We start from the raw sequence: 25178 nt of genomic DNA, 5'->3' as shown, positions 1-25178 counted from the left end.
GTTACGAAGACCCACCACCACCTTCCCTAGTAGTATATATATGTGTGTCCTACTTCGGGATCCAATATGGGCTCTTATGGGAATACCTCCCAACAAAATCCGGAGGTGTCCTTCAACCCCACACATGGAGTATGTATGTTTGTCCTGTGCTGGGGTTTAATATAGACCTTATGGAGACAAAATTCAACCCTTGCCTCATTCCTCTGGGGCAAAAATAATATTTTTTTTTGTTTTTATTTTCTTACAGTGATCTCCTAGAAATTGTTTACAGTTGTCTAATGATGTTTCTTGAAATGTCATAACTGAATCCAGTTTCAGAGACCACGACTATGTATGCTGTTGTTCCGGCATCGGCTTGCGCGGTCGCGATAGCATTTACGAAATCTAACTCAATCTGGATGTCACTTCTCGAGCGATCTGTGCTCATTGGGTGGAGATGAGTGTCTATCACCAACAGTGGATAATCATTCTTGAACTCTGAAGGAGATACAAACACATTGGTGTCTCCAAAGTTCACCAGACGATATCTGACCAACTGTTCGTATAACAGTCTCCATTTGCCTTCAGTGATGTGTATGTTCTGCATTTCTTGAGGATAACGTTCTCCGTTTATTTTCACTGCGACATTTTTTATGTTGCAACTATCAAAACGGGAGGGAATTTTCTTCTGGTCATTCCAACGGCTAGTTTGCAACCCCACAATGACAAATTTCGGGTTGTATACATTTCTATAAACGTTAGTGATATCGAAGTTGAACGAGGCCCCGAAAACACCTTTCTTTTCAATACACTGCCACTGGTAATAGTTGTATACCAATTTGCTATGATCACTCAAACGGGTCAACCCATCGATCAATTGAATCTTGCTGGTGGCCGTATACTCGACTAACGGAACTCGAAGAACGAAAGATTTGATTTCGACTTTTCCATCCTCTGGTATTGTGTCTGTTGCAGCTGATCCTTTCCAAACGAATAGTGCATCGTTATCTTCAGCACGGGTGAATACGACTTCGAATCCGCCCTTGTACATAGGATACCGTAGATGATCGAAGAAGCCGAGACCGAGGTGTGCAAGGGTACCGATTACTTCAAAATTACCTCCACCAGTGAACGTGGATACGAAACCACAGTTTGCTAAAGAGTTCTTGTTCGAACTGGAATAGTTGAGGATTCCCTTGACCGTGCTTGTGACACCAGGATAGTCGACAGTGTCGATTGTGGTGTTGTGTTTCTTGAGTTCAATTCGAGTAAACAGAAACGGTACGAAATTGTCGATGAGTTTAATGTTTGTTTTATCGGCATAAGCAGCCCCGTCAGATTTCTTGACGACTTTACCACAAATGTGAAATTGTATTCCTGAATCGTAAAACGTGTCACCGTGATCGAGTTTGAAAACCGTGTAATTATTTGGAGTGTTGAAATTGAGTTCAGACACCGGCATGACAGAGCGGCATTCGCTCTTCACCACACCGCTTGAAAACTGATTGTATGTAGCATCCATTTGTGTTGGTTACTTAATATAGGCTGAAAAAAATATACTTTGTTAACATTACGATTTTACTCTTTAGGCCTCATGCTCAGTAGCGAACTCAGGAGCCGTGTATTAAATCCGTGATTATGTTCGTGTTCTTCAAGGAATTCCTTGGACACGTTTTGATACTTTATGATGTAGTACCAATCTACGTTGCCTGCAAAATCGTGTATGAATGATTCAGACAGTGTTTGATATTTGCTGACCACATACCAGCACTCGTTAAAGTTGATAGCCATTTCCCGGAGGAAGCTCTCATCGAACTTTGTCCTCTTCAGTACGGCATACCAGTTTACACGATGGAAATACGTGCGTAACATGTCGATGCTGAAATCGTAGTTTTCGGATAGGAGACCCCAGTCGAGCTCCTTAGCGTACTTCATAACGAACTCGTCTGTGAGAACGCCCTTAGGTGCTTTCGCTTCCCGAGAAAGAATCGTCCATGCGTTTTCCATGTTGTACTCTTTCTCTCACTTATATACATACAGACGTTCCTAGCCCGAGACCAAGTTTGCGCTTCATCCACATTGCACCGGTCGTACCGAGTGCGACAGCGCGTTCGTTTAGATCGGCGTCAGAAGACGTGACCCTATTCCAAGCAGCGTCTTGCAATTTCTTATCTGCCACCCATCGGTCTTCGGCACGCCTATGATCCCGATACCACATGTCATGTTTCTTGCATGCCTCGTCTAAGGGGTTAACTCCTTTGTCACCACGAGCCAGGCGATCAGATAGCTTCGTACCAGGTCCGCAATAATTGTACGTATCAAGATTCCAATTACGTGGAGCGTGTAGCTCAAACGGTAAACTATTGATTAAGTTGTTCAACAACCCCGATCCTTGAATAGCGTGTTCAGGTAACGCTGACAGACAGCGTATGAGATACTTCAATCCGTTTGGTCGTTCGATTAGCTCCTGCATGCGGTCGTATATGAATTTCACGACTGACAGTTTCTCGTTGTGAAAGTTATTGTTTCCAGCAGCCTCCTCAGCGTGTATGAAATTGAGCCGACTGATCAGTTCGTTTAAATCCTTTATGTACCGATATTCGATTGGTGTTTTGTCATCGTACCGTTTCAACCCAGACCCAACTGTCTCTGTGGGTGTTGATGTAGTTGGGGTTGCGGATTTATTCATCTCATCCCAAATGGGTTTGATCATCTGTTTCCACTTTTGACCCTGACTTGATTTCGGTCTTCTAGTCGAGGGATCGTTCTTTTGATACAACGAGTTGGATGTCAACAGAATTTCCTTGTATGAATTCCAATCGTCAGATGTGTACTCATCAGACTTAACAAAACCTTTATTCGTCAAGAGTTTCCAAAGACCTTCACTGCCGACAAAACTTTTACCTGACATCACTATATCATCGTAATTAAAGGTGATTGGTTCTGATCCAATTTTCAAACGTTCACTCGTCACATCATAATAAATACCAAACTGTGAATCACTTGCACGAGGTAAGTATCTCGCACCGACACTGCCCAAATTGATTACATTTGAGTCCACCAACTGTCTGATTGATTTGTTCTGAACGTTTTCAGTTTCCACTTCATCTTCGTTATCGAAGGGAATTTGTTTACGATCTGGTGTACTGTATACTCTTGGTCTAAAGCGAGCAACCATTTGATTGTATTTTTGCTTTTTCAACCACTCCTTTGTCTTTTGTTCTAATAGATCATCTTTTTCTTTTTTCTCTTTTATTGCATCGGTAATGGTTTGATATTTCTTTTCCCTTTCTCGTTGTTCCTCTCTTTCTAAAATGTGTACGTTAGCAAATTGTTGTTGAAGTCTATTTTTTACATTTTCTAGTTGCTTTGCCTTGGTGACAGTCAACGGTTGTTTTTGGACATCTCTTGTAATGATTGTGGTGGATGGACTTTTTGTTGGAGACCATACAACTGATATCTCTTTAAGTTTTTGTTCACGTTTTTTTTGCTCTTCCAATTCAGCGTCATGAAACTTTTTCATCAGGTTACTCTCGATAGCTTCAAGTCGCTTAGCAGCTTTTGCATCCATCATAACCTGTGTTCACTTATATTATACAACGTGAGAAAAAACGACATATATCGTTTCTAGTATAAAATTGACATATCGTCGAAAAACGACATTTCAATCAAAAAACGTGATATAACGTTTCTAGTATAAAAACGACATATCCATCAAAAAACGATATTTCATTCAAAAAACGTGATATAACGTTTCTAGTATAAAAACGACATATCCGTGAAAAAACGATATTTCATTCAAAAAACGTGATATAACGTTTCTAGTATAAAAACGACATTTCAATCAAAAAACGTGATATATCGTTTCTAGCTTAAGATGTGACATTTCACTTTGAGGTTGTAAATATAGTTTTCTTCAGCATGCATTTATATTTTCCAGAGTGTGCTTTTTTAGTGGTATTGATGGTTACAAATCCATGTTGTTCCTGCCAACACCGACGACAGAGCTTTTCAAACTCAGATAACGACATATCGGAACCGACAAAATCCTCATGAATACGTGTCAAGTAATGCTTGTTCTGTTGAAACACACACAGCAGATTTAGGTTGTTACGGATTACTTGCATATCAACACGACCATAGCTCTGACTCAGGTATATACATGATATATTTTTGTGACGACCTCTGATGTAATAGTCTTTGATTTTTGATTGCTCGTCAAGTAAACAGTCATCAAACACAACCAGTGAATTTGGTTTGCATTCATCCAATGGAACCAAGTCGGAACAATCAGAGAAGAAGAACACTATTTTACAACCGAGGTTTTTCTCAACTCTTTCATAGTGCTTTTTTAAATCAAGATAGGCTGGTTGTTCTATTGATCGACTGAACACGTAGAGATGTTTAAAAGCTATACCATCTTTGTTGTATATGAGGTTAAGCAGTAAATTGGTTTTTCCACATCCTGATGGACCAACGATCAAGCAACGAAGTGGTTTTGGGAAAACACCATCTTCCGCCCTTTCACCATCTCTACAGTAGACGTTTATTTCCATTGTCTTTACTTATAACACCACTTTGTCTTCATAGGAAACTCCTTGACAGCCTAATGTCTCGACCTGTTGATTTAAACAGCAAGTGTGTTTGCGTCAGTCGTACTGATCATAGTCTCGACTCTGTGTAGACGTTTAGATAGCTCTGAGAATTCAACTCCGTTAATGGCATCATATGCACTGTTGCTGCGACTGATGCCACAGATCTTTCTACCTCCTTTGATCTGAATACAGTCATTTGTGACTTCAAGACCTTTTAAAATACCATCAACTTTATCATTTACTTCTTCAAGCTGTTCTTTAACAACCACATCAGCCTTATCTATAGCTTTTGCAACTTTTACTATCCTTTTGTTCTTGGCACTAATATAATGTTTCTCGAACCCGACTTGTTTGTTTACAATGGAGGCCAGATCCTTTTTTGCCTTATTAAACAAGTTATCTACCTGAGAAATAAATTCTCTTTTCATGTTACTGATCTTTGAATCTGTATCGTGGTTGCAAGTGAATTCCAACGATGAAAGTTTTTCATTTAACTTATCTGTTGAAATGCTATTTTGGTTAGTACTGCTGTCAGCCAGTTCTTCTCCGAACCGATTGAATTTAAATATAGACATCATGATGCTCTTATAATGATACCAAGTCCAAGTACACCAGGTTTTCAACATTACTATTGAGTATCGGGTTGTTATCTTGATCAAGTATGTTGACTGTTATGCAGTGAACTGTTCTCAACCCAGGTTTCAAATCAACATATAACCTTTCCTTTGGTTGTTCAGATATCTTATACCCATGTGGAACTTGAGGGAAGAACGTGTATAGCAGTTCAGTTTCCGCATGTTTGTGATCATGTATGTCGTGGTTGACGAGACTGTTGTGCACTATATTGCAGTGTATCTCGATGGTATCTACTGCCCTCAACTTTGGAGGTCTTGTTCCTGTCACTGTTTGGTTCTCAATGTGGTATAAGCTACTGTCGGCTCTCTTCTGTTTTTCTTTTGTTGGAGGATCAAAACCAAACAACTTGCAGCACGCTTGATCCATATAGAACTTCAATGGCGAGTACACAGAAAGAAAATCACCATTTTTACTCAGTCTAAATTTAGTAGGATCAACGTTTAAGCTCAAGGATTTTATGTAGTCCTTCGCAGTAGCTTCCATAGACTCGATTGTCCAGTAACCTCTTGTGAAAGTGAGAGGATTCGGTATTGCATGAACATCACTATCCCAGAAGAAAATATTTGCTTCATTACGGACGTTGTAAATATTGTTGTCTGTAAAGAATGCAACAAGTGCCATACGATGCTTCACGTTCTCTTCCAGATGGATTGGGTGTTCCAAGTGGAGAGTGACGCGAGAGCTTGTACCTCTAAGTTTTAATAGTGGCATGGTACACTTATAATTTGCCCCACCAAGATTGCCATGAGTATTTGTCATCTCTTAAAGTGTTTATGATCGTGTTCCAATTTGTATCATCGTTTGAACATCGCTTCAGAACTTCAAGGCAGAGATGACCGCAAATAGGAGGGTCTTCAAAATCCTGTACTCGCATATCATTATAAAGCAAATCACGCTCACCTAAATACTTCACAAGTTCAATTGGTGGTGGAGCGTTGCCAAATGAATCGAAATACAGCTTTTTACCATTATGCATTTTGATATAACAGGTCCAGTGTGTACCATTCGAGTCCAAGTCACCGAGATTCAAAATACCACATTCCATTTCCCATGGGGATTCTGGCAAAACTTCACGCATGAAAACACCTCGAAATCCTTTCAATCCCAACACTTTGGCCCATCGTTCGAGGTCACCAAGCGTTAAGGGGCTTATCCGTTTTTTTGTAATAGTAAAGCATCCAATTTCCTGTTAATACATCTTTTCAAACCAGCGCCCTTAGGATCCTTGTCAATTATCGTGTCCAACTCATTGTCAATCAAATGCTTCAACCATGGAATGAACCTTTCCTTCAGCATCGGTGCTAGGTGTCTTCTGACAACAGGTGAGATGAAACGTTTTCCACCAGGAACGGCACCCTCCACAAATTCCAACACTTCTTTCAGGAGACCTCCCTGTTTATTTTTCAATAGCTGGTCGTAGCTGAGGTTCAGCCGAATGCCTGTTTGGTTTCGTCTCGCTTTCTCAATAGCCTTATGCTGGACACTGTCTAACAGGATATGGTCCGTTCCACTACGACCTATGTCGTCACTCGTCAGTCCAATTATAGCACTTCTCCGTTTCTTATAGGCGATACGAAGCTTACGTTTCTGCCCTTCAGACAGACGAATGGTGTGCCTGTGCAATTCACTCATGTTGTGCTTATATCACTATAAGTACTCTTATTATAAACTCGAAATGGTATACATATTTTATTGTGCCAAGTGTAAAAGGAAAACCGCTTCGACTGATGCGGAACGTATCAAGACGGTTAACAACAAGTGGCGGTTAAGAGGTCGATGTGTCGAGTGCTTACGCGAGAAGAGCACATTCACAAAAGCACTTGTACCGGGAATCACTGATGTCAAATTTGAAGAGGCACGAGAGCTACATCGACCAGTAACAAAAAAGTTTCCAAAACGTAAAATCGTCACTCTCTACATAGACGACCTGTGGGCAGCTGACTTGGTTATAATGGACAAGTTCTTCCGGGAAAACGATGGATATAAATATATGCTAAATGTGATTGATACATTTTCCAAGTACGCATGGTCTGAACCATTACTCAGGAAGAGTGGTATCGAAGTGACAAACGCGTTTGAAGCCATCATACGAAGGGCTAAGGGCAATGGTCATAAAGCACCTAACCTATTACACACTGATAAGGGTAGAGAGTTCGTCAACAAGGATTTTAAATGTCTTCTCGCCAAACATGGTATAAAAATGTATCATACGGAGAATGAAGAAAAAAGCTCCATAGTTGAAAGGTTCAATCGGACACTCAATGAACGAATGAAAGTGCATTTTGAAGCTAGGGGGTCATTCCGTTGGATAGACATACTGCAGGGTCTGTTGAGTAAGTACAACACAAGTGTACACTCCACCATTCACATGAGGCCGGTCGATGTGACTGTGAAAGTCGAACCAGAAATTCGTAGCTTGTACCTCGATCAATTTCGATCAGTGAAACGTCCACAACCTAAACTGAGAGTTGGTGATCGAGTGAGAATAGTAGCAAAGAAAGATACGTTTGCCAACAAGTACGCTCGAAACTGGCGAACAGAGATTTTCACAATTTCTCACATTCAGTCTACAGCACCGGTAACATACAGAATCATTGATGGTGAAGGAGAAGAGATCTTGGGTTCGTTTTATGAAAAGGAATTGCAAAAGAGTAATTTCTAATGGTTTATTGAATAGTGACCCCAGGGGAGGGAATGGATTCCATCATCTAAAATGTATCGTTTATCATCTTGGTTCGACAACACTACTTTATTGAGTGCTATGGTATAGAGGTCGTGACTGAAACTTCTAATCATGTTTATGGTTTTAGTGGTTTCCAAACCTTCAAACAAACATTTTTTATAGTCGTCAAATGTTATTTCCTTCTCGGTGACTGACTTTTTGACTCCTTTTGACTTTTTGCATACACTACCATCCTCGACTTCATGAGCATACATCTTAGATCTTAGAGCAATCTGTTCTCGCATAATCCTACCACTCAGCTCATCTTTCATTTTACCAAGGACCTTCTTGTTGACTCTAGGCATCCCATACGGATTGTTCTCAGGGTAGTCACTTGTATCAAAGTAATCTATCATGGTTTTCATATCCTGGTAAAAATCAGAGGTGGCAATGGCATATTTCAAGGAATCAGTGTCTGTATACTGCAATCGTGCTTTGTCACCGTACTTCGATTTAATCACGTTATAGTGAAAATCGTATATTAGAGTCTTTGAAACATCCAATACACTCATACCAACATATATGGGTTTATTGAACAGGAGTTTTGTCCTTTTCATGTGCACAGCAGAGAGATTTTCAGCAAATATTGTCCGATCCTTGAATGTAGGTTGAGCGATCCATTTGACAATTTGTTTTTCCTTTGTCGCCAATCGCACATCCACTCTGTTACGTATGTTCTCCATTGTCTTCCCAAACACACCATTATTCATCAGTTTGTAAAACTCCTTTTCGAAATCGTTCTTTGCCTTAGTTCTCAGTTTTGTATTCAGGTCAATATAAGTAGCTATCCAGTTTGATTGCCTAAAGGAAATGACTCTATGGATCTTCTTCAGTTTCAATCCCAGCTTGAGGTACAGCTTGAGATTCCTGTAATGAACAACATACTTCTCTTTGTCATAAAGTGTTGTCAATAGTTTAACCTCTTTTCCTCCTGGTGGTACTCTCTGCTCCGGGGCAAGAGGAAGATCGGAATGCAAGTCGTGGGTATCTTTAGGATATTCCAAATCCACTTCAAGTATATACCCCGTATCAGCATCGTCAGGGATTTCGGTGACATCGATGTTTGTATCACACCATTTGAAATCTCCGTACGGCATGTGTTGAACCATTGCCCACCCATATAGGTTATTTGCATCCAAGTACACCAGGTACTCAGTTGGTTTGCTCGAATCGTAATCATTCATGTAGGGGTTATTGGCTTTAGCATGTCGGTTAGAACTTTGTGATACACCACCTCTAATTCCCTTCTCAATCATAAGTAGCATATCATAATCTGAAATAAGTTCCAGTTCAACGTTTGTCGTTTTTAGCATAGCACTCCAAGCAAGACCAGGTGTGGTGAAAAACCATGCAGGATCTAGTTTGTACGTTGACATACACACATTTCGGAAGTTCTCCATAACGTCAGCTAGTAGGAGGACATCTGATTTATTATACATCAATGTGTACTCTTTCATATCCTTCATTTTAAATGAATCCCACACTCTTTTAGCATGTTCATAATCTTTAGGGTCAACATCTGTTTTAGTGAGTATGTTGTAGAATTCTTCCTGTTTAGGTAAATTAGTTAGCTCATATTTGTCCTCACTGTCCATGTAATCATATGGGTAAATACCTTTTCTCAAAACCAGGTTCAACTCAGATTCATTGAAGTATTTAGCAGTGTGTGTAAACTGATCTTTCTGAAGATTTTTGGTGAGTGCATCAAGGCTACTGGACATAAACTTGAACGAATCCAAAAACCTCAGTTCGATCATGTTCTGCCTTTTAACTGTGTATGATATGTAACGTTCTTCATTGTTTGGGATCACCTCTATTTCCTCATCATTCATACCTAGCATTTTAATAAACAAATGTGTGTCATAGCCCGAGAGGTTGTGAATGAAGACAGGAATGAACTTGGGTTTCCTGTACAGAATGTTGCATTTGTTGTGTGCAACTCCTCTGAATTGTCCTGTCAAATGGTCATGATCAAGGACCCTATCATCTTCTAAAGGTTTTTCACAAATATGGCATGTTGTTGAGTTTGATATAATACACTGGTCATCTACCGTTAAATCCATAGGTTTGATAGCCTCACTAGAATACAAATGTCTTATTTTTTCAGACTCCATCTCAAGTTGTTCCACAAAGACCCTTCCAGCATCTGCACCAAAGTATGTGACAGGAGGTTTATAGTCTCCATCTTTGGAAACGATGTAATATGCAAAACTCATAGCCAAGTGTTTTTGGTAGCTTTGTGTTTGTTCAGTTTTGATGGTTCTGTTGGACTCAAGAAGACATTCAAAGTCTGCATACACCACGAACGGGACTCGCATTGACTTGTTGAAATCATTAAACTTGATGACCGTCCCTTCTTCTGGAAGATTTATTTTTATACTTTCATGTCTGCTGCAATCCTCTCTATGTCTGTCCAAACCTTCTTTTGATCCAAAATGTAACAGACAACGTTTACACAACCATAACATATGATCATGTTTTGATATCTGTGATTGTACAAGTCTAGATAGATTCTTTATGTAACAATAATGGTTTGTGTCTGCAGACTTCAAGTAGAGCAGGTCTACGTGTCTTTCCATCTCCTCGTTAGTGATTCTGAGAGGAACAACTGAATTTTCGATTCCATGGAGAGTGTAAACATTGACAGAGATATTGGCACGTTTTTCGAACTTTGTAATGTCATCTAATTTCATGGGAAACTCAATGTCTTTGAAAACATCATCAAGTTCATGTTCATAAGCTCTATACATACTCACTCTATTAACATTATCCTTCGCGGGGTGTAAAGCTGCAAGGATAGACCACAGGAAACATTTCTGATCATTATTATTAATGTTTATCACTGCTTTCTTGGATTCTATCTTCTTCGGAAGTTTCATGTAACTAGAGCCCTTAAGAGGTGTGTATTTATTTACTCTGATTTCCAAATCAATGACCTTCATCAAAGTCCAATTAGAGCCAGTTGCTTGGAAGTCTTCAATCTCTGCAAGTATCTTTGCCTTTGCATCATTGTAATATTCAGAGATGTCTGTTGTTGGATACACAATTTTATTAGTAGTCTTGAAATTCATTAGTTGTTTTATTTTCTTGTCTTGAGCTACTCTCTGAAATTCAGCATGAAAGACAAAGTTGACTTTTATATTGCTTTCCACGACCATTTCTTCAATTTTTTCTTCAACCAAATCTGTGCACATGTTCAAAAACAAAGTTGGATCCTTGACATTAGTCTTGTTGTCGATAACAAAAGTTCTAAGTCTTGACTTGAATGCTGTCTCAATTTGTCTTACCTCCAAAGACCTACTGTCATCATCACTTGCGTCTGAATTATCTTCTGGTGTCTGATCAGCCTCACCAATAGTATCATGCTCTACACCAACTTCCGGTGTTGATGGTAGTGGGCTAATTGGAGATGGTGGGGGAGCAACCAAATCAATCGAACTTTCAGACGTTTCCCCAAGGATTAGTCCAGGAGGATTGCTCCCAAAGGTAAATGGTGATAGTGGATTATAGGATGGGCTGTCAGGAATATGGAGTGGAGATTGATAAACAGGACTGTTTGATATATTCAGCTCTGAAGGAGAAGGAATAATGAGCTTAAGAGAAGGTCTACTGGGTTTCTTCACAACAGAGTGTGGTTCATCAATCATTCCAAAATCAAAATCCTCAATAGCTTCTGCAAACTGTTCGTCTGTCACAAAATCAGTATATTTTAGAATGTCATCTAATGCATCAATAAGATTTTGATGTGTAATTTCCTCCACAACATTTGGAACATCAGCTGATGTCGATGGGAGTGGGCTCTGAGGGGTCGTACGAAGGAATTTGTCAGGTCTCTGTGGTCTAGTAGATTTTCTCACCATAGCATTCAGATCAACATTGTTCATAATCGGGTGTGGAACATTAACAATCCTTTTAACCTTCGGATATCTCTTGATCAATCGTCTAATATCCAAACTAGACTTTTGAGGCTTTTCAGGACGAAGATGGTGTTTGGAATGCTGAGACCATTCTGACACTTTTACAGGTTTGATACAAATCCTACACACCTCCACATCGGTTGAACCAGCTCGAGGATACACATATTGTTTCACGGGTTCACCACTCGTGGAAGGTACTGCATGTTGATTGTTTATAGGTAGAGCAATCGATACAACATTTCTAGAGCTCACACCCGCCATATTTTGAGTTTGTCTCAGCATGCTAATATGACGATCCGACAGTTTATGATGCTTCCATTGAACCGGTAGCATAGACACTCCACATAGCAAACATGTCTTCATTTTTGGGGCAGTGCTTTCGCGCACATCCACAGGTGGACGACATCGTTTTGATTTCTGATGACGGGCCAAGTTCGCAGTAGTAACAAGCTTACCACAAGTTTCGCACTCAATCTTAGACAGACGTCGGGGTTCTGTGACAACGTCAGGTACCAAAGCTGGTTCACCAGCTTGTGTTGCAGCTAGACATTTCTTTGACTTTTGATGTCGTTTAAGATTTGCAACAGACACACTATCACCACATCGGTCACAAGCTACCTTCACACTGTAACGTGAACTCTTCTCTTGAGGAGTAGCTTGAACAACCACCATATCAGCTCTTGTCTCTTGTGCGCTTGCGGCGTTAGAGCATTTCTTGGTTTTCTTGTGTCTTCCTAAGTAGGGCTTCGATACACGTACACCGCAGATTGGACACTGCACCTTAGTGTCAACGGGTAAGCTAGAACCAACTATCGGAGAAACATCGGAACCGGCTTCCTCATCGGTGAGCTCAAACGATCTCACATCATCATCCGAATCGACAGGCAGAGGTGACACGGTGATAACCATGCTTTCTGGGGTCGCGGTGAAAACCACGCTTTCAGGTGTCGCGGTGAAAACCACGCTTTCTGAGGTCGCAGTGAAAACTGCGTTTTCTGAAGAGGCGTTGGAAAACGAAGTATTGCTGTCCATGGACTGGCACGCTTCCAAATACACATCATCCATTTTCACGGGCGAGTGTTGTCCTATATAGAGTCTGGGCATACACAAAAAAAGGGATGAGAAGCAGCAGTGCTTTTTCAATACACGTTCTCTTATAATACTGGATGAAGCAACCGAGGGCATGAAGAGAACTAGCCTCTTCACTAACGACAGCCAGGGTGTGGGGAGGTATTCCCATAAGAGCCCATATTGGATCCCGAAGTAGGATGCACATATATATACTACTACCAGCCGAGCTTGAAAATGGGCAAATCTCTGGTCTGTTGGGGGGCTGGTCCAGAAACGGCTTTTCATGAGTGGAAGAGTAAACAGATGAGAATCCCTGGTCTGTCGGGGTTGATCCAGAACCGGCTTTTCCCTACTACTGCTGACGTATAGTTTTAAACTTATTTAAAATAGTTATCTTATTAGGAATAACACCATCGTATTTTGCTTATGTAAATATACCATTAGCAGCTTAATCTAAATAACCAACCTGAACCAAGCACTTGTTGGCTGAATAAAAGATCATCTCAGCCTAATCTTTTAAATCTAACTTCATTTGAATAAGCAAAGAGAAATGGAGTGACTTTTTATCAGATAAACCTTGCTTCAGAGTGTCAATTTAATTTCCCGTGGATTTTATTCAGATGCCATGATCGGAATACGGATGGAGGCTGTGGTGATATTATGAATTGTTTATTAGTCAAACAACACCAAGTGTAATGAAACAGTTTTATTTGACAATAATTTAATGAGTAATTATATGGTACATTATTTCGTCCGTAATATATGAAAAAGACGAACTAATGACATTTTTGCAATCAAATACTTTTATTACGAGTATTTTTTATTTACTGAACGGACATTACCAAGTCTGCGTGATATAACATGTGCAAAATATACGAATTTATTGGTTTATTTGTCAACTTTGATCGAGATGTATCTAAAAAACAAGCAAACAGAAGCTCACTTATTCTCCGACTGAATAACATCGGCATTTGAATAAAAAAACAATGAACAACACCATTACATAATGTTAATGTTTAATGAGCATGTTGGTTTCTGAATGTGCCAAACATTATAATCATTTTAGTAAACCTCATAATCATGATAAGGGTATTCGCAATCCTTACTGTTAAAAATGTGACTGGACTAGTATTTACAAAATGTTACATATAACTAATTTAAGATTCTAGAATGCAGGTTCATAAAGGGAATTAATAAGTAAAACCTCTTTTACCTACGATCGTTTTTTAAAGTAGCCGTTTCAGTACAGATCGTAGAATTGAAAAGTATCTCATAACAGCATTGTTCACTTTCATAACAGCATAGTTTTACTCATAACAACACGGGTAACGGACCAATGAGGTTCAAAGATTGAGAGAGGAGAAGCAAAATTGTAATGATTCGAAAACAACTAATCAGCTGTTCAGGCCAATTTAATTGTTGATTGGTGCAATTAGTATTTGATACAATGTTTCGTTGCATCACTGTCAGTGGCAATTAGAGGTCATAAACAAAAACATAACCTCTCTTATAAGTTATGAGTAGTGATTTTTAGTAATTAAAACACCGTCGTAGGTAAAGTAGTGTACGCAGCTCGCGTAAATAGTGTTAACGACACGAGTAGAAAATTTAAGGTACGAGCCTTGCGTAAAACTACTATAAAATGAGGAATCACATTAAATGATCACAGGTTATATTTTTACTCTCTACACTGCTATTTGATCATCCCTTCAGTTGACATTACTTCAGGCTTAAGCCTAGATGGTGGTGGCATTGACTCATTGATGAAACCCATTGGTGATTGGCATGATTCGAACCCGGCACCTCGCAACCAAAGCCTAACGCTCCCCCACTTTACCAGGTTAAAAATATTATGTGTATCATGCAAATATGACGAGAAAAAAATAGAGCCCAGTTGGTCAGAGCTCAAAATTAGTTTTAAAAGTGCAAATCTTGTCACCAGCAAATCTAACATCTCATTTTCATCACTCCCTTTTCCACGATTTACTCTTACAAAGACATACCAGTAAAGTAATACAAATGCGATTACATCCACATTTCTGAAAGTGTAATTTGTTTCCCACTGAATCTACTGAAACACACGCTGCGCTCTTCTTTTGTCTCGGAGAATGTACGGTGTTATAAGCACAACCATGAATGCCAAGCTATAATATACTGTACAACAGCAGGCTCTGGTGCAAATATACTTTGTTATGCAAATCTTTTTGGCGCTTAACACAGCTTTGTATTTATCTGTACAATATACAGCATTGCGCCCCTGTTGGTCTCTTATTGAATAATATATGCAGATTTTATTTGCCACATACGTTTGTTTTTATAGTTTCCATTGTGGATAGCGTACAATACAGTCCAAATATTGGATTTTTGTTGGCTATTAGATGAGTTTGGACGGATTGTAATTGTTTAGTTCACTTCGCACAATAAACATACATTTTTCTACATCACTTTGCATTATTTTTTAAGAAGAAGATTTAAACTACCATGATATAATTTGGGATTCTCACTAAATCTTATTTTGTTTTCAAACGTTATAACCGTCATATAATTAACCGGGTTTTCTAAAGTGTTTATTATAATTAACACTTTTAAAAACTTTATAAATTATTCGTTAATATCGATTAATCTCCAAAGTAAATAGTGTTTTAATCACTGACAAAAGAAAGAAATCACCGTAGTCAACAACATTAGCAATGGTAATGAGAGCTTAAAGCTGATCTGAACCAAGTTAAATGTTTTTGATTCTACAAATACCTATATTTTAAAGAATGATAACTCACAGTTTATTTTCAACCTGTAACACAGGTGATGTACAGCAAGTAATTTCATTGATTTTAAATTTTAAATCCCAGTACTCTTATAACTATCCTTATTTTTCAGTAGCCGACATTGCCAGCATGAATTAATAACGCAGTTATTAGAAACCGTCTGTTTTGAAGCAGAATAAGTAATAAAACACCTACAGAACACCAGAAACAGTAATTTAAAAGTGTATTACAACCCAGTGTTTGACCAGAGTCGGAGCGACGGCAGCGCAGCGCAGCGACGCGTAACAATCTTAGAGATTTAATAAAACTTGTCTTGTTTCAGTTGTCGGTTTATGAGATATTTTCAGCAGAACTCTGATTAACTGATTGTGTTTATTTGCTGAGTTAATAGTTGCAAGACGTGTTTAATAATTGGGTAGAAGAGTGGTTAAAGTGCTTGCCTTCAAAGCTGAGTGTTTAGGGTTCAATCCCCAGCGAAACCAATTTTATGCACATGCCAATGTCATAAGGTTGACGTTAGGTCACAAGACTAAGTTTTCAGTCGACGCAGAAAAAAGGGAAATACAGTATCAATATGACATTGGCGTTGAAAATAAATAAATAACGTTACTCCATGGACGAGACGAATACAAATCTCAAAGGAAGGTCTTACAAAATCAAAATCTTATTTGAAAAATACTTTGAATGTTTTTTGAATGTTTGGATGTTTTGGATGTTTTTTTAAATGTTTTTTTGACGCAAAAAAAAACTGTATTTCTAACTTATGAACTTTCTTATAACCTTTAAATGAAATAGCATTCACATGCTAAATTATATTAGGTATGTTTTGAATTTTAAACTGGATAAGTATTGAAAATTTCAATTATATTGATCCTTGGCTGTAATTCTACATATGTGAACATATTTCAAAGACAACATTTTTGTATGAAGCTGCGAAACGACATTTTATTAGGAGTAAAACTACAAATATTTGAGCACGACGGTGACTGGAAGATATATAATCATTGCTGGGAGGTCATTTTGTTACAGCAATTCACATTAAAGCAGTATAAATCCACGTAAGGGCACATAAAAACTTTTTGCTTCAGCTCATATATCAGGTCAGATTTAGTAACCGACGATTTAGCGGGCCGTTGCTCTGATAAAGGTCTCTGGGAACTTTTATATTTCATTGTCCAAAGTAAGGCGGTGGAAACATTGGCCGAAGATTCTAAATAGAATCTCCTAAAACTTGAAATATTGTTTAATATATAAATCCAAATATCTTTGAATCATTAAACAAAATTTAATATAGATATTGTTTTGTATATAAAATTCCAAACTTACTTGTTTTAGGTTTGTCCCTTTAGCGTACAACTGTTCATGAGTGCACTCTTAAATCCAAAAATAATTTAAAAGATCTAACAAATATCTTAGGATTTGCTTAAGCATTCAAGCTATTTTATGGTGTACAGAAGTTGGTTCTAGTCAGTGAGAACAAGAAGGATTAGTAAAAGAAATCACGATGATTTTGTCTGCTCCTCACTACCTATTCTGCAGCAGGTCCCAAACCCAAAGGAAATTTTCAAAATTCCCGTCATACTTAATTGATATCATGTGCCAAATAATAGATAATACGGGAGTGATAAATAAATAAATTAAATGCTTTTTCATCGCTGTCTGAATTGTCTTTTTCCTAACAGTCCATAATGTTAATTAGTTCTCGTTTCGCAGATGAACCAAATAAAATTTAATAAGCGTAAAACAGTTACAAGCCAATCAAGTTGAAACACGTACGTTTCCACTACAGCTGGTAATTAGTCTTGTATCCGTGTTTAACAAACAGCTGATTACGTGCAACAATTCATGTAAAAGGTAATTACAGTTTCACAAGAATTAACATTACTAGTAGTTCGTGACTTTTAATTAAACAATGATTTGTGAATTAAGTATTATGGCATCAACAATTTATTCGGTTTCTAATAAAGAAAAATTATTTTCAGGATAACCCAAGTTTTGAGAGTTTTTCTATCTCTATCATGAGATTATGTTAGGTAGTTATTTAAGTTTGTACGAGAGAAGACTTAAGTAAAGGTGTTCAACAAACTGAAGTTTAATTTTCGATCTAGTTGAGGAGATTGAATTCACTTCACAACCAGTTTAATTTACGTGTAGGCTATTTAGAATATCTTCAAATTAAATCTATGTCAGTGCGAAGGTGTGTAAGTCAGCCAGTAGAAGAGATGGAGAGGATAAAATTAACAAGGAAAGTTTGTGAGCGGAGACGCTGAGCTCAGGAGATGTCTGAAATACTGATAAGGAACCTGCTTCTAGAATCTGTAATAAATAGATCCAGTAAACAGTAGTTTCATAAAAACAAACCATTATAACCAATTTGACCTGTGGATCAACAGACGTATGTCTAAAGTACAATTTAAACAATAAACAAAATGTTCACGGAAAGATTTTTGACAATTAATTGTTTGTGCAAAAATCGTCCTATAACCTGAAAGATATTTTAGTATATATTTTCCCTTAGGCCTTAGTTTTCTTACTTATTGGACTTTGATACAACGATAAAAAACCTTATTTATCAAAGCATAAATATAGTTAGTAGTTTGCTCTTCAAAATCTTTTACCTAACCCGCCATGTTAAACTTCCCTATCCCAAGCGTGATGTATACAACTTCCTTACTTCTCGAGTGATGTAAAGTTGAAAAAAAAACTCACTCGGTGATGTAATGAAACCCATTTAAATAACATTGAGTGCTTAACTTAATAGCTATTTACCTTACAAGTGTAGTAAGAGCGTTTTTACATCACGCAGGTGAATGTTGTGCAACGAGCGGAAGCGAGTTGCATAATTTACCGAAGTGATGTAAACACGCTCTTGCGTAACGTGTAACGTACAAGATTTTACCTGACCCGACAATGTACACAGGAGGTTACGAACAATATTTTTCATTATCTATTTCACTCATCTTCTAACAGTAACGTTCATTTACAAACAAAAGCTAGGTTAAGAAAATTCTTCAAAACATAACAATAAAATTCAAGCGCACAGCTGATTTCTAGCGTTGAACGTCGTTGGCTCCATAGAGGTATATTTTTTAAGTTAAGCACTCAATGTTATTTAAATGGGTTTCATTACATCACCGAGTGAGTTTTTTTCAACTTTACATCACTCGAGAAGTAATTAAGTTATATACATCACGCTTGGGATAGGGAAGTTTTACATGGCGGGTTAGGTAAAAAAATATACCTCTATGGAGGCATCGACCTTCAACGCTAGAAATCAGCTGTGCGCTTGAATGTTATTGTTATGCTTTAAAGTATTTTCCTAACCTAGCTTTTGTTTGTAAAAGAACGTTACTGTTAGACGATGAGTGAAATGGATAATGAAAAATATTGTACGTAAACCCATGTATATTGTCGGGTCAGGTAAAATCTTGTACGTTACACGTTGCGCAAGAGCGTGTTTACATCTCTTAGGTGAATTATGCAACTCGCTTCCGCTCGTTGCACAACATTCACCTGCGTGATGTAAAAACGCTCTTACTACACTTGTAATGTAAATAGCTATTACGTACTTTACGTTCTCTAAAAAAATATTTAAGATAATGTTTATAGAGATAACGAGTCACCTAAATATGAACATTTTCATAAATATTTTTACTCTAGAACAAAAATTAATTAGGTACATTTGAAGTCAAAAATAAGCAAATATCTCAACATATTGAAGACTCAAACATAAAAACATTCTTGTAATATTTCTGAAAGAAATTACTTTTCTACTTCCACCCTGTGAAGCATTTCAAAACCATTAACGGTAATTTTCTTCCTCTTTACAGTGGCAGGAATTCTTTATCGCTTTGCCTGGAAGTGTAAGTGACTTATGATTATTGGAATAGAAATTCATTTTTTATGAGAGGCAATTACATAATTTGAGTAGTATTTCAATAAAGTGTTTATGTGAGGTATAATTTAAACATTGTTTTCTACTACGTTATTAATTTGCAATTTCAATTGCAGCCGAAGAAAATACTAATCTTTTAAATTGTTAGATAGAATATGAAACGTCCAGAAAAGCATTTAACAGCTTCAGATTCACGCCACAAAGACTTGGATATATTTAAATCAGTTTGAGACGTCCCGAAGTTGACTTGGTAATGTTGTTGACTAAAGCTTCAATCTCAACCTTTATTCATTTATGATGTAACTTTTTAATTAATCTTATTTAAAATATTTCAGTCGTGATATCCCGTCATGATACAACTGGTGTCATCTAAAGAGCTGCGTAACGGTGTTTTCCTTCAAAGCTTAGTACAGTAGAACCGTAACAAGTCATCCTTGATAACAGAGCTCATTTTCAAATCCCCTTGTAATTTGTTTACCCCTAATTACATGTTGTTGAAAACCTCGATAAGAAGTCAACCTTGATAACAAGTTATTTTATAATCCCTATGAGAGTCTTGTTCCCAAGGTTCTTCTGTACTTAGTAGCGGTGGAAGCGAGTTAGCACGGGACTTCGGTTCCAGATGTCCCGGGTTAAAATCCTGCCAAATCACCAATTGATTTTATCTATGTGATAATGCCGCAACCCCTAGGTCTAGCCTGAAGTAATGTGAAAAACAATTCCGGGCTCGTGCCTAGCGTCCTAGGACAAAAAAGCTTAGTACCAAAGTGAGCGACATAATAAATAATTTTTACAAATTTAACAATTTAACACAAATTTCAAATATTTAACTAACGATGACTATACTCCATGCAGTGAAGAGTCTATCAAATATTAATATTATGCCTTTTTTACTATACATTTACTCCTGAATTTATAAATTCATTAGCTTACATTTGGCAAATGTTATTATGTGACTGTACTTTTGTATATAGTTTGACATGTAAATTAAAGGAAAATATTAAACTAGATAACTATTAAACGCGAAGTTTGAAATCATTCAATACAAAACTAATTTAATACATCATAAAGATAAGATAATTCGACATATCGCGTTGTAAAACGATTCAATACAATCATACCCTACAATCATAACACAATCATAAAAATACAATCATAACAAGGGATATGTAATACTCTTTCGAGTTGGACTTTGATGTTAATTACCATATTACAAACCTACCAGCTATGTCACAACCAAGATTGAAACTTTAACAAACTCAAACATTCTGTCAAACCGTTACACATCGTGGTAAAGCTAAATTAATTTATATGAACGGATTGTTTGAGCAATATATTTTGGTTATAAGTTTAATACCTAAAGATAAAATATTTATTCATTAAAAATAAAAAGTGGAGTACTAGTTGACTGTAAGGTCGGTTTAGCGGTTTTCTAAGCAACAATGTCCCTGTCAAAATATCTGTAGATGTTGTACATTTAAATCCTAAGCATTAAAGTCAAATATTTTTGGATTCAACTTTGGTTGCTTATCCGTGATAAATATTTGTTTAACAATAATTATTGTAATGGTATGTAGTATTAAAAATTAAAGTTATAACTATGCCATTGCAACGATTACAACTTTAAACACATTATAAGAAAAAATCAATAAATAGAGAGTAAATTATAAATTTTCATTAACTTTTATTTCTCCAAACTGAAATTATTGAAAATAAATAACAGACATCTAATCATTAGTTTGAAAAATATACGATCCTGGTACAAATAAGGACTATAATTATGATAGAAACCCCGCTAAAGTAACTTTAGTCCAAAGAACATGTTATAACCTGAAGTCCCACCGATTCACAACTTTGTCGAGTCAACAATGAAGTCAAACATTACATTAGTATTTTTGACCACACAGTGTTAGCGGCGCTGAGTTCAGATAGTGAGAAAATAAACCTCACAACCACCTGATAATTACTGCCACAGTTTACCTAGAGAGTTATGCAGGGTGTCCCGTAACTCTCTGGACACACGTATATAGCGTTTTTGCTTACTCCTTACCTAAGCAATAACATTATGTACATGTGTCCAGAGAGTTACGGGAGACCCTGTATATTACATGAGTGATCTTTTGTTTGAAGTTTAGTTTTAGTTATGGTTTGAGGGTTTATTGCGAACAATTTCGATCGCGAATAGTAAGAAACAAATTTTCATAACGTTTCGAAATCTGGAATATAACCCCGTCTCCAGGTGAAAAAAATACCTAAATATAACTATATAAGTAAACAAATCCAGCTAAAAGTTGGAAAATCATATAGAGAAAGGGATAAGATAAGAGAGATTAAAATGTTCTGGACAAACAAATGTTGTCCAAACTACCTGTTGGAATTTTTCTTGTATAAAAGCTGCTATCATTATCTTGGTGATTTAAAGATTAATACAATATAACTTTAATTTTAATTGCATATTTATCGATAATATATTTTCATATCAGAAATAAACAAAGTTTTCATCAAACTGAACAAAGTAAAGTCTACATCAAAGACTCGCTGTACGAGTATAAATTGAAAACATGTGATTGAAAGGACCGTCAGTGGAGCGAAAATGAAGAGAAGTAAAAGAAGCTTAAGGCCTTTTGTGGTTATTGCCGTTTTAATCAAAGTGTTCTTGCTAGTTAAAACCCGCCTTTTATCAGCTTTTGATGGGTAAAGGCTTAAGTGATGATTACCTACTCTAATAAGTTTTTTTGTGTCTAGGACACATTTGTACACCGTTTCTGTCGGTATGGTAAATGTAATGCAAACAACCATCACACACTTGTATTCAAACACTTGTTCAAAGGAGATTTTGTTTGCTATATATTGAATATATGTGATGTATCTCATTAATTTAGCTTAAAAAAATGTGAGTTTGAAGATTTTAAAAATTTTTTCAGCTCACTAAAACAAACTAAAAATTTTATGTTCAACTATACCCTTTTATAATAAAAGTTTAAAACGTGAATAATAATACAATCTTCAACAATTTATATATTAATATGCAATATGAATTATTATGAAATACTTGTACACGTACGCTAAAGGATCTTTTTAAAAACACCCAATTCGTGACCTAGTTGTCTGCTTTGGTCATTCTAAATACACTGACATCAAAGACGGTTATAAATCAAGTACTGAAAACCTATAAAGAGAAAAGCTCTTTCAATAATAGAGTCGCTGGACCACGTCGCCTGGCTTTAGGTTTGTAAGAGTTATGGCCTACAACTTCTCAAGCTACACATCTACTTAGACAGCCGTGTTTGTTGTATTATTGTTGTTATATAAATTATCAATTTTAGATGTTATTTTTAAAATTTTATTAGCTTCGTGAATGGAATTGAAAAAGTTCCTTGATTTAATAACTAACCAAATGTTCATAAAGAGTGCAGTACTGAAGAGCTCAATTTAGATGTTTCAGAAATTTTGAAATATTGTTTAAAATCAGTAGCTGGGATAACCTAGCAAGTATAAAATCAGTGGCGCACCCACCTAGGTCAGTACTACATTTTTACCGTTAAAAAAGAAATGATATACTTTCAACGAAGATTTACTTTTGAAAAGCTAAATATGATATTAGAATATCTCAGCGAACACATTAAATTACACTAAAATATTACGCTCACTCCCACATAGATCATACAAGAGTTAAGTGCTTAAAAGTTTAAGTGAAGATTCAAGAGATGAATTTAATAAGAAAAGTTTCAAAACGTAGCTCAGTTTGTAACGAGCTACTTCTGTATTTCTGACGTTGTTACTCTAAATCAGTTCTTGGTTTCTACTTCTCAGTTGACTTATTTAGCTAATTAAATGTTACTTATGCCATCATATTATAACAAATTTCCACTATAAATGAGGTATAATAGTTATTTGTGCAACTAGTGAGAAAAGTGAGCAATTGACTCACTCGAGAGAAATCCTTACTCACGAGCCGTAGGCGAGTGAGGAATGGTTTCTCGAGTGAGGCAATTGTACTTTGAACTCGAGTTGCACATTATACTTTTCCTACTGTTACCATAGAACAAATAAATTTGTGAAGAAACATAACCTATTTTACACAGAAGTGAACTTTTAATAAAACATTTAATGTGAAGAGACAAATACAACAGTACAACAGCTGACCAGCTGATTTACAGCCAGTGCTGCCAACGCATTTAGCGCGCATATGACGTTGCCTGCGTGTAACGCGCTCACTATTTCGTGCCTTCACGTTGCAAATCTGGAGTGAGACAAAGTAATTAGAGTGAGACAATGTTAACATTGTCTCACTGATGAGCGAATTGGCCACTTTGCTTTCTCAAATCAGTGAGAGAACATGTACATTGTTAGGTAACTGTAGGAAAACACATTTACACTCAAGATTCAGCAGTTGAAACTTGTTAAAAACGTACCAAATTGTAAATGAATACCAGTGTCTGGAAAATATTTTATAGCATATTTTCCTAAATATAATTATAGTTTATGGTATACTCAATTTAAAATATAAGTATTTTTGCATCTAACGTGAAAATCCCATATTTGGGATTTAATCCCACAACTTTACCCTGTGCTGACGCGACGTTGATGTGTTCACTTGTGTCCATCAGACCGGCAACATTTAATGGCTTATCTTGTGCCTCATTTACCGCTATTCTTCTAAAAGCCGCATTTTATTACTTTGTCTCACATTCAACAATAACTCTTTTGAGTATACAACAGTTACCAGTACACACACTTTACAAATACAAAATAAAATTACGTTGCAGAACTGAATCGATTTTTTATCACAAGGATCAATTTAAGAAGCATTGTTAAAAACGCTACACTTAAAATGTTATTTTTCATTATTCATGTGCATTTAAAATGTTAGAAAGGTACAATTACCTTTCTTGTGCAATTATGCACAATTAGGTGTCATTTTAAGTCTTTTAAGTGTTTCCAGTTATTGCAAACTGTATAATTAATTAAAAATAACTTTGTTTCGACTACATCGGCTCTACGGCTAGAAACTGCATTGACACAGTGTATTTGCACAAAGCCTTCACTGAATCAACTCTGATTCCAAAAACAAATTATATTTGTATTTATATTTGCTTTTATAAATACTACAGGTCATTCAGTGTTCGAAAACTCGAGCAAAAATATGTATTTTACAGAATTCTCTATTTTAACTCCACGCTGTAAATAAAACATATGATTGGAATTTCTTCCATATGTTTAAATTTTCTGTTTAGATATAGTTTTTATTTTGTCACCAGCATGGCAACACATAAGAACAATTTAAAATAAATTAAATTCATTTTTTGGGCTCATTTTAATTTATAAAGTTGACAAACGGTCAATTAATAACTGTATTGTAATCTAACTATAGTATGTATCATTAAATTAATTACCGTCATAACCATGCATAAACTGTTACGTAAAACATACTTTAGTAGGTAGTTTTTTGCAGAACGATTAAAAGTTGACTAAAATTTATATGGTTGGCGTATTATTAGTATTGATAATATAGCAACCCTGGAGTTTCTCTATATTCCACAATGTATTAAATGCAGCTCTCCTAAGGCAAGTAGCTCTGGAAACTAAAATGTAAAA

At 36.6% G+C, this 25178-nt stretch overlaps 1 protein-coding gene across 1 annotated transcript; it reads right to left on the bottom strand.

Annotated features, from left to right (window-relative positions):
* Positions 1-265: 265 nt before the first annotated feature.
* On the bottom strand, positions 266-1501 carry LOC129003586 (uncharacterized). Its single transcript, XM_054431883.1, has one exon. It carries the CDS (start codon positions 1499-1501, stop codon positions 266-268), a length of 1236 nt encoding a protein of 411 aa, XP_054287858.1.
* Positions 1502-25178: the final 23677 nt, after the last annotated feature.

Source organism: Macrosteles quadrilineatus, unplaced genomic scaffold (assembly GCF_028750875.1).
Source record: "Macrosteles quadrilineatus isolate MER2022 unplaced genomic scaffold, UCM_ALF_1.0 Scaffold_1__1_contigs__length_201487025, whole genome shotgun sequence".
NCBI classification, from domain to species: Eukaryota; Metazoa; Arthropoda; class Insecta; order Hemiptera; family Cicadellidae; genus Macrosteles; species Macrosteles quadrilineatus.
This window is presented reverse-complemented; position numbering and strand designations above follow the sequence as displayed.